The sequence below is a fragment of the Aythya ferina genome, assembly GCF_964211825.1.
Source record: "Aythya ferina genome assembly, chromosome: 3".
NCBI lineage: Eukaryota > Metazoa > Chordata > Aves > Anseriformes > Anatidae > Aythya > Aythya ferina.
In genome coordinates, this window is record NC_140298.1 from 93,674,448 (window position 1) to 93,692,176 (window position 17,729).

At 38.8% G+C, this 17,729-nt stretch overlaps 2 protein-coding genes across 41 annotated transcripts in view; both read left to right on the forward strand.

Moving 5' to 3' along the window:
* Positions 1-17,729, forward strand: part of DST (dystonin) — a 300,235-nt gene that overhangs the window by 176,983 nt on the left and 105,523 nt on the right. For 21 of the 40 annotated variants that reach the window (XM_084516227.1, XM_084516265.1, XM_084516238.1 and 18 more), the window contains 5 exons: positions 64-2,823; positions 6,708-6,842; positions 9,415-9,503; positions 11,125-11,260; positions 12,395-17,725. In XM_084516227.1, the coding sequence (XP_084372353.1) occupies positions 64-2,823; positions 6,708-6,842; positions 9,415-9,503; positions 11,125-11,260; positions 12,395-17,725 (8,451 nt within the window). The remainder of the gene's footprint in view (positions 1-63; positions 2,824-6,707; positions 6,843-9,414; positions 9,504-11,124; positions 11,261-12,394; positions 17,726-17,729) is intronic. The other 19 variants (XM_084516240.1, XM_084516254.1, XM_084516253.1 and 16 more) reach the window with 4 other exon arrangements.
* Positions 2,831-6,730, forward strand: LOC311435361 (desmoplakin-like). Its single transcript, XM_084516267.1, has one exon. The coding sequence runs from the start codon at positions 3,188-3,190 to the stop codon at positions 5,276-5,278; it is 2,091 nt and encodes a 696-aa protein (XP_084372393.1). The 5' UTR covers positions 2,831-3,187; the 3' UTR covers positions 5,279-6,730.

A 17,729-nucleotide genomic window follows, 5' to 3' on the forward strand; every position in this document is an offset into this window, starting at 1 on the left:
AGCCTAATGTTTCACACGCCGTATTAGAAAAACTACATTATAACTTGTTGTATTTTTCTACAGATATTAAGGAAGGAGGAGGCATCAGTGCGTGAGGCTTATTCAGATCTAATGGCACAGCAAAATAGCACAACTAATGAGAACAGAAAACTCATGGGAAAGGTAAAAGCACTTGAGGAGATGTTGGAGGATCTGAAGAAACAAAAATTCCAAGTGGAGCAGGAGCTCCCCAGATTGAGGGAAGCTGCAGAAAATGAGCGGAAAAAGCAGCAAAGGGATATGGAAGAGATCTGTCTTCAGAAGACCAAGGCTGAGCAAGAGGCAAAGCAGTGTCGTTTAGATCTAGAGAGCACTGAGAAAGAGAAAGCAGATGCAAAGCAGGAGTTGGAGTGTGTAAGGCAGCTTGTTTTTCAGGCAGAGACTCAAAGAAGTATACTGGAAGAAAACCTCCGAGCTTTTCGAAACCAAATAGAAGAAAGCACCTTTACCAGAAGAAACCTTGAAGAACATCTGAGAAGAAAGGATACTAATCTTCATGATTTAGAGCAACAAAAAAAATCCCTTATGCAGGAGCTGAAGAAAAAAACAGAAGGAGAAGAGAAACTTATGAAACTGATAAAGCAAATGGAGCAAGATCTTGAGTGTAAAGGGAATCTATCAGAAATAAAGCTGAAAGAAAAAGAGAAAACTGAAGCCAGAAGGAAGGTTGTTGAAGGCAGGTACTCTGTAACGAGAGAAACTTCCCTGGCAACTTACACAGCTGGGCAAAGCAGCCAGTGTAAGGCTGATTCCGAAATTACAAGTTTCCAGAGGAAACAAGAAGCAAAAATTGTAGAAGAACTAAAGCAGAAGGTGGATGAACTAAATCTTGCTAACAAGAAAGCTGATAAAACTATTAAAGACCTCAAATATGAACTGAATGAAATTGAGCTTCAAAAATCATCAACAGAAGAAAAGTCTCGTTTATTAAAAGAAAAATTAGATGAAGTCAATAGTGAACTTAAATGCCTAAAAATTAAGTTGGAGGAAAAAGACCAAGTAGAGCAGGGATATTTGCAACAGTTGAAAGAACTGGACAAACAATTACATAGAACTACAGGTAAAGCTGAAGAGGTGATGCAGGAAGCTATAGATCTTAAGAAAATTAAGATGAATTATCAGGAGGAGCTGAAATCTGTTCATCAGGAAAAGGCACATCTAAAAAGAGAAGTAGAGGAATTAACTAGATCACAGGCAAAAACTGAAATCACTATCAAACATTTAAATTCACAAATCAGTTCTCTTCAAAAAGAGAAGCTGGCAGCTGAGCACAGAACACAGTCGTGCAAAGGAGAAGCAAGTAATCTTCAGGACAAATATAAGAAAATACAGGAAGAATTGCTTCAAAAAACAAAAGTAGAAAAAGAGTACCAGCATGAAATCCAGATGCTGAAGAATGAATTAGCCAAAAGTAATCATGTGTCAGAAACATTGAAACGAAAGATAGAGGACCTTAATAAATGGAACACTGAAACAAAACTACTAATGAAGCAAATTCAGTCTGAGTCGGAGAAGATGACTTTGGAAAAACAAAGTATTCAGAGGAAAAATGAGGCATTAAAAAGCCTAGCAGATGGTTTCAAAGAGCAACTGCGTACAACAAATGAACAATTGCACAAGCAAACAATAATGGAGCAAGAATTCCTATGTAAAATCAAAAGTCTAGAAGATGATCTAGCAAAAACAAAAGATTTAGCTAGTGAGTATAAACAAAAATGTGATAAACAAAGTGCTTCCACCCTAACCATTGACCTGGAGATTAAAAATCTGAATGCCCAAATGTGTGCTCTAACTACAGAAAAGAAAATGAGTGAACAGAAAATACAACTACAGGAAGTTCATATACAAGAACTAAGTAGTAAATTAAAAAAATTACAGGATGAACTCCACCAGAAGACTCTGGATGAACAAATGGCACGCAAGAAAATGATTCTGTTTCAGGAAGAATCAATCAAGTTTAAACACTCTGCAGAGGAATTTAGGAAAAAAGTGGAAAAATTACTGGAATCTCATAGCAACACAGAAAAGGATATTTCTGGCATAAAACTAGAGTGTGTTGCTCTTCAGCAGGAAAAGCATATGGCTGAGGAAAACATCATGTTGTACAAAAAACAGATTGAAGATCTGCAAGAAAGGCTTAAAAAATGTCATGAGCAACTGCAGCAAGGGAAGCATGCTGAAATGGACTATCACCAGAAGTGCAGGAAACTTGAGGAAGAGTTGGAAGTGCAGAAGCGCTTGGTTGAGGGCTTGAAACAGAAAATGGACTTGCAGGTCAAGGAGAGTGAACACAGATTTCTTTTGTTTCAGAATGAAGTTCAGCAAAATAATAAATTCAAAGATTGTGGATTTAACTTGAGCTGTGAGAGAAGAGGGAATTATTTGAATGACACCTCAGCTAGAGAATTTGAACAACTTCTTCCACATGCAAAACCTCACTCACCTTTGTTCAGGCAGAAACAGGAGAGGTCAGGCTTTACGACTGGTCAAATAGAAGAAAATACACTGTATGTGAGTGCTGATGATACGATACCAAAGGAGGTGCAGTTCCAGATGTCGAGAATAAACCAATCACTAGAAGATGGAAACCCACAGTCTTTTACAGAGTTTGTTTCTCAGACGAGTACGCAGTTCCAGATAACTTTTGATAAAGCAAGCGAAATCAGTGGAACATCTGAAAGAGACAAATTAAGAAACAGGAACCTACACAGTTCCAGACAAACTATTAGGCCTGGAGAAGACATGAAACATGAATTAGGATTAGTAAAACTGCATCCCTTGGAGGTATACACTACATTTTGTGAGGGTTTGCCTTCCTAATACTGTTTTTTACTACTCTATTTCATTTTTTTAGTTACGCTTTACACTGTTCTGTATTCTCTTTCATGTTTCATATGTTCTTACCTTGGTGAAGGGGACCCCTTCATTTTCACATTACACAAGCTTTTCATTAAATCTTTGTGGCAGGCTCGTTGATATCTATGAAACACTTTATTTTTCATGTCTTGTTGGAAATAGAAATTCACATACACCGTTCTATCATTACTGGTCAAAATGAGCTTTGATTAATTGTGGTAAGGTCACATAGTAACAAGTGTTGCTTAGTCTACTCCTATTCTTGTTGTTGAATAAATATTTGAAATGGTGAATGCATTTTAAAACTCCAGCTACCTATATTTCTGTGCTGTCCAATGCTAATAGCAGCTCCCCTTTCCAACATGCTCAAGCTCTCCCTTTTGTTGCTCTGGTGGTGGATTTAGGAGTGAATTATGTACAGCATAGTTCTGCAGATCTGTTTCTCACTGTGCAAAATTCCTATTTACAGATAGTGAAGAACAAGCAGTATGACATGCATGTTGAAGTTACAACATTAAAACAAGAAAATGACAAGACTTTTGGTAATGAAGACAGAATGTTTGAGGGATACAAAACATCTGAAGGGTTTAGGAGAGACGACTTTGCAAAGATGAATTCTTTCTTAGGGGAAGAGATTTTGAGAACTGCTGATGATACTCAGTTGGAATATTTTACAGAGGAATACGATGATATTAAATTTCAAGGTCTCCGACATGATGTGACTGCCAGACAGTTGGCCGAAGTTAAACTTTTAGACAGGCTTACAATTGAGGAGCTCCGTTCTGGGCAGAAAACTATTAGTGAGGTTCAGAAAAGTCTTGAAAAATTTTTAACTAAACCTACAGCTATAGCTGGGCTGTACCTTGAATCCAGCAAAGAAATAATCTCTTTTGCTTCAGCGGTAAAGAAAAGAATCATAGGGAAAGTGTTGGCATTAGCATTTTTAGAGGCCCAAGCAGCTACTGGTTTCATCATTGATCCTACGACAGGTCAGAAATTCTCTGTTGATGATTCAGTTGGTATGGGGCTGGCAGATAATGAATTCAAGAGTAGATTGCATGAGGCAGAGAAAGCTGTTCTGGGTTATTGCTGTTCTGGTAAAGTGCTATCTGTGTATCAGGCTATGGAAGCTCGACTTCTAGACAGACAAAAAGGTAAAAATATCCTTGAAGCTCAAATTGCAAGTGGGGGTGTCATTGATCCCATAAGAAGTGTTCGTGTACCTCCAGAAACTGCGGTGCAGCTTGGCTTGCTTAGTAACACAATTTTAAAGTTTTTGCATGAGCCCTCTAGTAATGCAAAATGCTTTCACAATCCAAATAACAGGAAAGCTATATACTACTGTGATTTGCTGAAAATGTGTTTGTTCAGTGTAAGCAGTAAATGTTTTCTGCTTCCAGTTGGTGAAAGGAAAATAAGCAGCCCATCTGCAGAGAAAAGTCATAAAATTTCTGTAATAGACCTCAAAACAGGAGCTGAAATGACTTCTTATGAGGCTTATCAGAAAAAATGTGTTGATAAAGCTACATATCTTGAGCTTTCAAAACAGGAATTTGATTGGAAGGAGTCTACATGTTTTGACTCAGATGGGAATTCTTTTCTTTTGCTTACTGATCTTAAAACTGGTGTACAGTTTAATATCGAGGAGACCTTAAATCAGGGTAGAATTGACAGAGCAGTAGTCAATAAATATAAGGAAGGTTTAATCACAATTAATGAGTTTGGAGATATTTTACTTACCAGTTCACAACCAAATAAAGATTTAAAGAGTCCTATTGCAGGATTTTGGCTTTCTGAAACCAATGAAAGAATTCCAGTTTTAAAAGCCTCGCGCAAAAACCTGGTAGATAGAGTTACTGCCCTCCGGTGTCTTGAGGCTCAGGTTAGTACAGGAGGCATAATCGATCCATTTACTGGGAAAAAGTACAGTGTTTCAGAAGCTTTGCAAAGGGAGTTAATTGATGATGGTTGTGCCAAGCAAATTCAGCAATGTGAACTAATCTTTACTGGGATCATTCACCCCGTAAGGAATACAGTTATGTCAGGTGTGGAAGCTATGAGTGTAAATGCCCTAGACAAGGAAATGGGTATGCGCTGCCTGGAGTATCAGTACCTGACTGGTGGGTTGATAGATCCAAAATCTCACTCCAGATTAACAATGGAAGATGCAATTAAGAGTGGTGTTATTGATGCTGTCACAGCTACGAAGATGAAAGATGAAAAATTGTATGTTAAAGTTATAACATGCCCCAAAACAAAGAAGAAGTTAACCTACAAAGAAGCTCTGGAGAGAGCTGTTTTTGATTGCCACACTGGACTACGATTATTAGAAGCTGCTCAACCCATGAAAACAGGCATTTCTAGTCTATATTATGCTTCGTAATGGAACAAGATGTTAGTAGTCGTTTGGGGTCTGACTTAAAGTCAATTCAAGTCAAGGAAAAGATCTATGACTACTTTTATGAAAAGTTATAGATGGTATTGTCTAATGTAGTCATGAGTTGCTTTAAAACTAATTAGTATAAGCCACTAATTAGTATAAACCAGTAACCTGTAAGTAGCTATTACTTTTCATAAAGTTTATTTTTTTAGGTAAATTTAGGTAAACTCATAATTTTGAATTGCAGACTGTGTTCAGTGTTTACCTAAAGGCCATATCTGACATAACGTACATGTAGGTATTATAAAACAGAAGTTATACTGAGGTTGGTGGAGTTAACATGAGTGTGAAATACGTACATTTAAGTGAGACGAGAATCAGATTTTTATATTAAAAACTGAAAGAGATTTCCCATTTTGTGAATGAAGACAGTGCAGTATTTCATACAATGCACTTACTTCATTTAATATTAAAAATCACTTTCCAAATATAATTTATTGTACAAAGGTGAAAAAATACTATAGAAGGGCTAAATCTGCAGTAGAGTAAGCACTTAATGCATAAGTAGCTTTTCCCATGATAGTATTTCATACATTTTAAAAGGCTACTCACATCACAAAATTGCATATACAGTTTTTTTCACACTTAAGGTAACTTTTTTGATACGTTTTTTCAAAACTTTATTAGGGAAATTAATTACTATTATATATCTGATTAATAAAAATACCATTGAAATAGAATGTCTTCATTTTTACTTCTTCAAGGTCTTCATTTTATTTGTGGTAGCACTTCATTTTTACATGAAAGTGCTTAGATGTGTTTTCTAAGTACTGCTAAATTTAAAACTACTAACAGGTCATGTTACTATTAAAAGATATATGTATTTTTCCATGCAGAAAAAGATGAAATGTGTCAGCATTTTACTTTTATTGTCCTTGTTTCTGTAGACATAGAAGCAATGTATTCTTCCTAACTGTAATTTAGTAATCCGTGTTCATAGATTATAAAATACTGGTATCCTGTGTTGGCTTTAGATATCCATACCTGAGGGTAATGCAAAGGCAGCAATTCAAAGATAGTTTATGTGCAAATGTTGTTTAGATTTTATCTGCTGAGTAATGGCTGGAAAGCTATACTTCTTTTTTACATATCAATCATTTTATAATGAATGTACATGTATGTGATTAAGCACCATAATCATAATTACAAATCTTTTGAGGAATTATTCTCTTAATGTGTATAATTATGTGTCATTTTTGTTCTTACATCAAAGTGTTGCATAATGCATATGGTGATAAATAAAAAGAAATTGCTTTACGGTTATGTGATGATACTGCCATTGTGGTAGAATTGTGTTTCTATGGATGTGAATGTTAAATATTCCAACAATTTGCATTTACATGTTTTTTTTACAATTCGTGGTGCTTGTCAGAAGTCAATGGAAGAAGAAAAGAAGGAACATGTTGAGAAAGCTGGGGATTTGCTGAAATGGGTGTCAAACCTCAGCAAGACACTCAGCAAAGAAGGAGGAGAAAAGGCTGAAAAGACAGATTTGCCTAAGCAGCAGGTACATAGATGTGTTTTGGTAAAATAGCACTTCCCCTTTTTATTTTTTTTTTGTGTTGATTAAAATGATAAAATATTCCATAAATATTTTTTTTTCTCCAAATCACCATCCACACTTTACTAAGGATGTACTTTCACATTTTGTTGTGAGTGGAGGATTGGATAAATGTTCACACAAACACGTTACTTAAGACCAATTGCAAGCTGCCTTTCATACTCCTGGAGTGTGATATATTCTGACAGTACAAAATCTCAATTCAGAGAACCTATACCCTGCATACCATAATCTAGCCGTTGTAGAGGGACAATGTGTCCTGGCAAGGTGGCACTTTGTAGGTCTGCTGCCTGGTCCTGACATAGTTCAGTGAATGAGCCTGGTGAATTCTACCCTAGCACCAGGGAGAAAGTTGGCAGGAGGGGCCTGTGGGCCGGGTTTGTTTTTATTTGTTATTAAAAAGTTATCTTGATGGGTCCTCTTATGGGTTGGTTATGAGATGGTAGTTGAAAGTCTTTGAACAGATGCAAGCTCCTCTTCAAATCTGCTGCCTTAGGGAATCCAGAGGGTGTCAGCTGGGCCCTCTTTGCTACCACGCTAGTAGTCCACAGGCTGCTGGAGGGGCCCATCATGCCTTCTTTGTATTTGGTAGGTCTGTTGGTGTGCACAGTTGTTACTCTGACCGTGCATTTACATCTGTGAAGTTTCACGTCATTTCTAGCAGCTCACCGGCCAGGTTTGTCACACAAAATAGCTTAGTGACACCTGAAGAGATTTCCATAAGTGAAGGCCCACCTGCCCACTTCACAGCAGAGAAATGAAGCACTGTCTTTTACACATCCCTCGGATGTAGGCTGGATATGTAGCCATGCAAACATGATTTTTGCCCATCTTTTAAGCTGCCTGTTCCTGTGTTTTTATTTTGGTCATGGGCACTGGTGCCAGTTAGGGGGGCAGCGTGTACAGGAGCCAAATTGTGCCATCAGGCAGGATGGCAGCTCTGCAGCCCCCACCTGCCACCAGTCCCAGTGTGCTGCTTGTTCATACAGGCTGTGTGCACTCTACTACCAAAGTGCAGGCCTGTTTGAGGCACCAGTGCTAGTTCTGTTAGCGACAGAAAACATTCAGTTCTGGTTTTCTTATACTCTTGATGGCTTTGATGAGAACCACTTGTCAGCATTGGGCCAGCGTCCAGCAACTTTGAGCATCTCAGTCTGCCATGGTGACTACAGGTGGCATCTTCCCTGTCCAGCTTTAGCTATTTATTTATTTTTTTAATTTATGTATTATTTAGCTGTTTGGAAAATAACCTATGAGTTAGCAGTCTTGGCTTCCTCCTGCCTGTGGGCAGCAGCCATTTCCTGAGGGTGTTTCCATTACGGCCTGCGAGGTAGAAGGCACCTTCCAAAGGTGCCTGGTTTTGTCTCCATGCCTAGTACAGTTGCCTAGACAAGTTTTGTAAAAACTTGATAACTAATTTTTGATATTTTTTGTTTGTTTGGTTTGGTTTGATAGCTAATGTTAGCTGAAAAATGTTTCTAACAGATGCCTGGGGGCTATAGGGTGTAGCCCTAGTGGGAGGGGAAGCTGCTGCCAGTAGTGGCACAGCGCAAGTAGGAGCCGTCATGATGCCAGTGCCCTAAGGAAAGCAGAGCCCATGATCCCACCTCATCCTGCTCATATCATCTCATATTACGCATACTGTGCTTGCTGTCTGTGTTTTTGTTCAAGCATCATGAATAGTGGCATTGTAGGTCACTGGTACTGAATGTAAAGGGAGACTATGTTGAAGATGAGTTGTGTCCCAACCCATGTGAAAACAGGACCCAAGCCCCTTACTAGCATTCACTAACACCTGCATTGAACTTAATCCCAGCTTGCTAATGAAACCCTGGACACCCCTCAGTACTGTCTCTGCTTAACCAAAATCAAAGGTAGTGCTTTTGTCTGAAGAACTGCAGGCAGTTTCTCAGAAAACTTAAAAGATGAAATTATTGCAAGTTCCTCTGTCAGAACTAGTACGTGAGTGGGGATGACACAGAAATAATAGGAGAATATTAATAAATATTTTATATTTATTAAAATTTCAATAATTCATTTTTTTTAAGTAACACTGCATTTGTCTCTGTGATTGAATTTCATGAAAGTCTGTGCCCTTCTCCTATTTTTATTTATTTTTTATTACTCTTACGGTAATGTGCAACTTCTTGATCATGACCATTGTATGCATATCTTTGTAAATTTGCCTTAAACTGTACCAAATACTAAGTGTTTTTAAGTGATTAAGTTTCAAACAACAACATTCTAAAATAAATTTTGTTTGTCTCACCAAATAGTTTTCCATCTCAGGTTATTTTACCAAGAGACTTAGTGTAATGACTTATCCATACGTACATGATACAACTTAATTCTAAGAACAGTCCCTATTAGTTCTAAGAATAGCCCCTATTTTTAATAAAAATTTCCAGTTCCTTTGCTGTTGAGTTTTGTTGTACATGGAAATATTATGTTGTTTGTTTGTTTCTCTTTTTATACAGATGCATAGTGAAGTCTTAAACAGAGGTTGTTTATTTTTCAGATTTCCCTTGATGAAATGTCAACCAAGAAGGAACAAATAGCTGAAGCTCTGCAGACTATTCAAGCATTTTTAGCTAAGCACAGTGACAAGTATGCCATTTCTATGCTTTTATTTTTCAAATAACATAAATTACTGTAATCAGCATATACTGTTTGCTTAAAAAGAAACCATATTCTCATGTGACAGTTCCAATTGTGCTATATGTAGACATACAGGTGGTTATTGTTAGAATCATAGAATCATAGAATATCCTGAGTTGGAAGGGACCCTTAAGGATCATCAAGTCCAACTCTTGACACCGCACAGGTCTACCCAAAAGTTCAGACCATGTGCCTAAGTGCACAGTCCAATCTCTTCTTAAATTCAGACAGGCTCGGTGCAGTGACCACTTCCCTGGGGAGCCTGTTCCAGTGTGCAACCACCCTCTCTCTGAAGAACCCCCTCCTGACGTCCAGCCTAAATTTCCCCTGCCTCAGCTTAACCCCGTTCCCGCGGGTCCTGTCACTAGTGTTAATGGAGAAAAGGTCTCCTGCCTCTCGACACCCCCTTACGAGGAAGTTGTAGACTGCGATGAGGTCTCCCCTCAGCCTCCTCTTCTCCAGGCTGAACAGGCCCAGTGACCTCAGCCGTTCTTCGTATGTCTTCCCCTCCAGGCCTTTCACCATCTTCGTAGCCCTCCTCTGGACACTTTCCAACAGTTTCATGTCCTTTTTATACTGTGGTGCCCAGAACTGCACACAGTACTCGAGGTGAGGCTGCACCAGCGCAGAGTAGAGCGGGACAATCACCTCCCTTGACCTACTAGCGATGCCGTGCTTGATGTTCTTCTTGTTCTTCTTCTCTGTTTGTTTTATAATTTTTGACTTCTCATTCTGGTAAAACTTTGATTTGGTTTTATTTATTTCAATAATTCTATTATGTTTATGCACCTCTGGTCGGCTTAAAAATGTTAGATTGTAATTTTCATTTGAAGTCAAAATAATTAACAAAACAGTACTACATACTATATATCACAAGTTTGTTTCATTTGCATATAAAATCATATTATTTAAGATAAATTGCTGGGATAATTCATGTCTTCACTGGTAATAAGTAGACAAAGGCACATGCAAATGGTAAATGCCTTAGCAAAGGCATTTAAAGTAAATTGTAGATGATTTTAACCTCTTGTCCCGAGTAGCTATATATCTTGAACATCCTCTTAATTAAACTATATTTTTTCAGACTACTTTTATAAATCTTCTCCTTCTACCTCTCCCCAGCCTCTCACTGCCCCCTCCCCCCCCCCTTTTTTTTTTTTAAGTTAAAGGTAACCTGATCGCTCCCTGCAGCTAAGGCCAATGGCATCCTGTGCTGCATTAGGAAGAGCGTTGCCAGCAGGTCAAGGGAGGTGATCCTCCCCCTCTGCTCAGCCCTGTTGAGGCTTCACCTGGAGTACTGTGTCCAGTTCTGGACACCCCAGTACAAGAGAAATATGGAGCCCCTGGAGCAAGTCCAGCGAAAGGCTACTAAAATGATTAAGGGAGTGGGAGTATGTATGTATGAGGAAAAGCCTGTTCAGCTTGATTAATGTGCTCTAGGGGACCCTGCTTGAGGAGGGAGGTTGGACTAGATGATCTCCAGAGATACCTTCCAACCTCAACCATCCTGTGATTCTGTCACAAGTTATCAAGAGATCTCCTTTCCCCTTTTTTGTTTCTGTTTTAATAGAATGACAGATGAAGAGAGGAATGAAATGGAAAAACAAGTCAGATCCCTTCAGGAGAGCTACAGCTTGTTATCCAATGAAGCTTTGAAGCAGCTGCAGGAAGCACAGTATTTGGATGATGAAAAGATGGAAGAAAAGGTAACAAGATGGAAACTCACATTTCAAGCTTTCTTGAGTGTTACTGCATGGTTGTGGAACCATACATGATGAGTAAAAGATGAAGCTGTAATTAACAGCCTGTGTGTAAAGGAACTTGAGATTTAACTGACTGATGGTTTTGTGTATTTGGTATAAAATACTGTGTGTTACCTTACCTGTGCATATGGATATTCTGCTCATCAGGGTGTTTTTTTTTTTGTGAAGAGTCTTAATAATGTGTGCCTTGCATGAAGAAAGATAAACATATCATTCATCTCTTAACTCTTCTCTTAAAAGCCATTCTTTGACTGCTACATAAATCTGCGTTTGTGCTGCAAAAAGGACACCATAAAATAACATGTTAATCTTTCCAAGATATCACTCAGAAGTGTCCCAGAAGGGATCTACTTTCAGTTTTTCTTAAAATTTATCTGGACGTAAATATGGGAGTACATAATGTTAATAACTCTGAGACACTGCAAATACATTTCTTAATGGATCTACAAATACATGTGTTAATGGATCTCAATCATAAATATGGGATTCTCAAAAAAATGTTGCAAATGAGTATTCTCATATACATTTATGGGCAGCGTCTGTGTAATTAGTTTAAATAGTGTTGCCAAACTGACTTCATACTTTCCATGCAAACTAAATGCAGTATTTGGTGCTAGAATATCTGGTTCCATATTGTTGAGCGTATATACAGAAGTGCTGTATGCTGTAAACATGAATAGCATGGTTGTTTTGAATCACGTACTGTTTCTGAATATTCTAACCTTTCACAGACATTTAGAGCATGAAAATTTGCCTTTCAGGTACATGTTCTGTTTGCTCACTCTGCAATCATCTCTTCTATTGTCTTTCACTAACCCTATTTATGTGTGCAAAGCATAGGTTTTCAATTCACAGATGCATGTTGATTTTAAACCTTTTATCACATCGTGTGCTGTTCAATGACTGACATAGATCACTTGCGCGTTTGAGCTGCTAACATTCACAGCATTCATCCAGTGCTGGTAAGTACACGTTTTTATGCTTATCATGCATTCAAAAGAAAAAAAAATAAAAATTTTAAAAATATTAAGATTTGTCTAAAAATAGTGATAGCTGTTCTTTTATATTCCTTTATAGGTGAATAATGTCATTGCTGGTATCATTGACCAAACAACTGGAGAAGTCCTTTCAGTTTTTCAGTCTGTTCTAAAAGGTTTTATTGACTATGACACTGGAGTTAGATTGCTCGAAAATCAGCTGATCCTCACTGGAATCATTTCTCCAGAATCAGGAGTATGTTATGATTTGGAAGAAGCTAAAGCTCATGCCTTAATTGATGAGCAGACTGTGTTGCAGTTGCAGGAATTAAATAATGCAAAGAAACTTATTTCAGAATCATCATTAGCAAACCTTCCAGTTGTGTCAGCTTTAGAACAAGGTCTAATTTCAGAACCTTTAGCTATTAAGATTCTTGAGAATCAGCTTTCAAGTGGGCACTTGATTTTGCCATCTACTGGAGAGCAACTGACTTTGCAGAGTGCTTTCCAGAGAAACCTGATTTCTCCAACATTATATGCAAAGCTTCTGGAAAAAGACACTTGTAAAGATCTCATAGACCCTAACTGTGCTGAAAAGATTTCCCTTGAAGAGATGGTTCATAGAAGCATATTACATGAAGAAACAGGGTTAAGACTCCTACCTGTGAAACCACAAGAAAAAGGTAGAATCACATTCAAATGTGGAAGGAAGATAACTATTTTGAGGGCAGCCCATGAAGGACTCATCGACCGGGAAACAATGTTCAGGCTGCTGGGGGCTCAGATGATGTCTGGAGGTATAATTGACCCTGACTCAGGGAAACGACTGACTGTGGAAGAGGCAATGAAACAAGGGATGATAGATCAGGACACCGCTTGTGGGATCCTCACACATCAGGTTCAGGCTGGTGGAATCCTTTGTCCAAATTCAGGCCAACGCTTGACTGTTGATGAAGCTGTACAATGCAATTTAATATCATCAACCAGTGCACTGCTGGTGTTAGAAGCACAAAGAGGCTTTGTTGGACTTATATGGCCTCACACGGGTGAAATATTCCCAATATCAACTTCTTTGCACCAAGAGATGATAACAAATGAGCTGGCATTCAAAATACTAAATGATAGGCAGAAAATAGCTGCACTTTATATTCCAGAAACTTGTGAAGTACTCGGTCTAGATCAGGCTGCACAGTCAGGGTTAATAGATATCAATACTGTGTGTGTTCTGAACAGTGTGATTTTACCAGATAAAATGCCCAGTGTAGAAGAATTAGAATCCCCTTGTAAAAATGCTGCAAAATGGTTATCAACATATGAGCTCTTACCATCTGTGTTTCATGACCGTGAGGAAGAACACGAAGATTCTGGCACACAAGACCCTGTCTGTCATAATACAGATCAAGCTAAGAAGTTATTCATATCTTATCTGATGGTAAATAGTTACATGGATGCAAACACTGGAAGAAGACTTTTATTGTATGATGGACAACTGCAAGAAGCCATCAGTATGTTGCTGGAAGGGGATAGTTCTACGTACAATATTGATGAAAATGAGTTTAGCAACAAATACATAAGCCCGAAAGGAATTAATCAAAAGTCAGCTGACAATGTCCATTTTAGTAATGTTGCAGGCAATGTTCAAGGTGATCTTTCAGGTGTTGAAAGCACTTCTAATGCCAGAAAGTTAATTCAGTTTGGTGATTTAGGGAATGATAAATGTTTACAGGAAAAAGATGTCCATGTTTGTAGATCAGATGTTTGCAATACTAGTGGTACTGAGCAATCAGAATATGCACAGGAGATGTTGGTAACTAAGTCTCCAGAACTTAGAAATGTAGAAAGTAGCACTCAAAATTCCACAGACAGAAATGTGCTCAAAGGTCTTCTGGAGGATTCTGAGTGGACGCAGGTAGAGCTGTGTAAGCATAACGATCAGAAAGCAAATTCAGGAAACATAGAAGGATTTATTCTAAATGACTCAAATCCAAATATTTTTTCAGAAACAGGGAAAGAGGATATTCTTTTGGCAGACAGTCTGTGTAAGGAAAACATTAATGATAAAACCTTACAAAAGGCCTCGAGTGTGACTGACTTGTCAGATAATAAAATCTGGAGAGACATGGAAAGGTGCATGCAATATGAGCCTCACATACTAGAAGCTGACAGTTTTAGAATGGTGCTGGATAATGCAAAGAAGGACGACTTTCAGAGGAGTTTTGGTTCATCTATCAGTGCAGATACAGAATATAGGCTTCCAGAAGAATCAGAGAGCCAATGTGGTCACACGCTACAGTTAGAAGATAATGGATATAGTGAGCAACCTCTGCTGGGCTCCACTGATGTGCATAACAGGGCATCCCTAGAGGACCATCCCTACAGACATGGCAGGCCATCTCTGGAGGGTTGTACTGATTTGCCACATAAGCTTTGTCTAGAAGATGGTAGAGACATACAGTGGACGCCTTTGTTGGAAAGCAATACTGTTACACACGACGGACCTTCTGTGGGGGACAGTAACAGCACAGCACAAAGTCTAGCAATAGAAGAAAGCAATCTGCCATTTGTCAGGTTATTACCGGGTAGTAGTTCTGACTCATCACTGGAAGGCAGTGATAGCATCCCCCAGTTTGAAAGTAACCACTTGGAGCATGAATGTGGTGAGGTAGCCTCTGAAGGGGACAGCTCGCTGTTTGATGATGACGATGACGACGCCTACGAAACTCCTCAGGTTGATGATGATGACAGTGAAGTCTATGGTTCTCCACAAATGGATGATGATGAGTCCTATGACACCCCTCAAGGTGATGATGATTTCGATACCTTGCAGTTAAGGGATGTTGATACACCGGAGCCAGAGAATGTTCCATTAGGAACAGAGGAGGGTGGTGGTCTGATAGGTTTGAGAGAAGAGAACAGCTCTTTTCAAGAACTTCCAATTAGTGCTGGAGAGAGTGGCCATTACTTAAGGGATGTAAATCTGATAGGTCTACCTGACAGCATAAATACAGCTTCTGCAAGTGCTGAAACGTTGGAAACAGTCCTTCAGGAGGAAAGGGAAAGAACAGGGGGCTTTGGAGAGAAGCAAAGATTACCAGTTACTCTGGAGAGTGAAGGAAGAAAGGAGGAATGCCTCACTTCTTTATTGAATTTGTATGAAACAAATGTACAGCGAGACAGAAATGAGGAGGATGAAATGAAAGCAGAAAGCACCTCCAGTGAGGATGACTCTGAAGGAACACAGGAGGAGGAAGATTATGATTATGACTGTATTGATTATGATAGTTACGACGACTCTGATACTGATTCTGACAGTGATGAAGAAATGGATACTTTTTACTCACACCATCAATGTAAAAACAAAGATGACCAGCTGTTAATTTCTGTAGGAGACATAGAAAATAGTGACGAAAATAAACAGGATATTGATGACTTTTGCTATTCTCTAGGCCACCAGACAGGGTACAGTTTGCAATTCCAGTCCAACCATGGCAATAGAAAACTGTCCTTGGGAAAATGTGAAACTTCATCGGATGTTTGTGAGGAAAGATGTGTTGATGTCACATGTACAAGCAAAGAAGAAAGACAACAGAAAACAGAAAACGAATATGGGATTTATGTCGAAAGTAAACACATGTCACAAGATCCTACAGAGCATATTCGGTCTGAAAATACCTTTGACGCTAAATGGATGTCCTGTATGAGTGAAGAAAGCAACAGAACACAGATTCTTGATGATACTATGACATCTGACATTAATGTAACACCATTCCTAATTACAAAGCAACCTAATGGTGATGATGAAAGTACTCAGACGAATATGCTTCTCTCCGAATGCTTTACTGATAGCATGAACAAAACCAATAATACTATGCCAATATTACACTCAAGTCATGGACAAAGACAAAAAGAAGCAGTATTTGCAGAGAAAAAAATATTAAATGACATGGCTGGTATGGAACAACTAAAGGCAAGTTCATCCCAAAAGGACACTGAATTCCTCACAGATGTGCCTTATCCAAGTAAGGATAGCTCACTTCGTGACCAGGTAGATCCAATTACCAACAGGAAGCATGATCAAATAGGAGAAGGTTTTGAAATTCTTGCAGAAAATAAAGATAGAGTAAATATTATAAAGGAATGTGATATTACGGAGCTAAGTAAAAGTCCCATACATATGGAAAGTCTTGGGGAAATATTTGATGCATCAGCAACTAAGGCTGATAGAGAAAATCCTAATTCAAGTAAAGAAAAAGTAAATATTGGTCAGATTTTGCCCAATATTGGAGAGACAGTTGTCTGTCAAAGTACTGACAGTGTTCATAAAGACATCTCAGAAAACAGGAGCAGCAGTGATAATGAACTTACCCTTACAAAAGCAGGTGCTTTAGGAAGCACTGAGGATGCCAAAGAATCAGGGGATGGGATTGTTGTGCTACCTTCTGGGAATCATACACATACCACTGATGCTTCTTCTGCAATTCTGAGCAGCATAGGGGCTGACTTGATTAATGTTGACCAGAAAGAATATGAAGAGCTGAAAAACACAAAGGGTGAGTTCCTAGCTAGTGAGACTTCTTCCTTTGAAAGTGGTTTCAAAAAACAAATGTCCATGGAATCATTACAAACGGAAATAGGACCTTGCAAAGATTTCCAAGTAAAGAAGGGAAAAAAAAGGTCACCAGAAGTGCCTGACACACTAATGGAAGACTTAAAGAATATATTACAAAGGAAATTGAAGGTGGGACATATTTACTGCAAGGAAGAGGGTGAACCCCTAAGTTACTCTGATACCAAAACTCTGATGCAAAATTTACTTGCAATGGTTAGAAGCACCCAGCCTGGAAGCAGCATGTCTTGTGAGTCAAATCTTAGTCAAACAAGCAGTACTGTTAGAACAGCATTAATGGTTACTGCACCACGCACAGAGCCGAAGGACAGCGATGCTCTTTCCTTGCTCTGGCCTGATTGCAGAAGTCCTGATCTTCTTCGTGATATCCTGAAGCAGGAATCCTGTAAGCAAAAGATGGATGATCCAAAAGAAATGAAGAGTGAAATAGACCAAGAGGTGAAAGGTCCTGTTCCAAAACTTAGGACTTCTGAACTTACGGAGATTTTTCAAATGTCATCTGGAGATGAATGTACAAGCAAGTTAGAGGAGCTGATAAGTGGTTTGCTTATGAGCTCACAGGTTGCTGGCATCACCACAGGACATGAAGGTAAAGGCAAAGTAGATGGGCTTTGTACTCTTTTCTCCACAGAACAACCAGAGTTTGGGTCTGAAATTCCTAAAGAGAAAACATTGGCAGATGACATAGCTGTTGCTTGGAAAATTGACCAGGAGCATGAGAAGACAGACAGCCTTTCCAAAGGTGTTACTGAACCTGCTTACAAAAGCAAAGAAGCAGTCCTGGCTGACAACCTCACTAGCATGGTAG

What these genes read in the sequence shown, in the direction of transcription:
- LOC311435361 (XM_084516267.1), top strand. Translation starts at nt 3,188, where the DNA reads ATGCATTTTAAAACTCCAGCTACCTATATTTCTGTGCTGTCCAATGCT.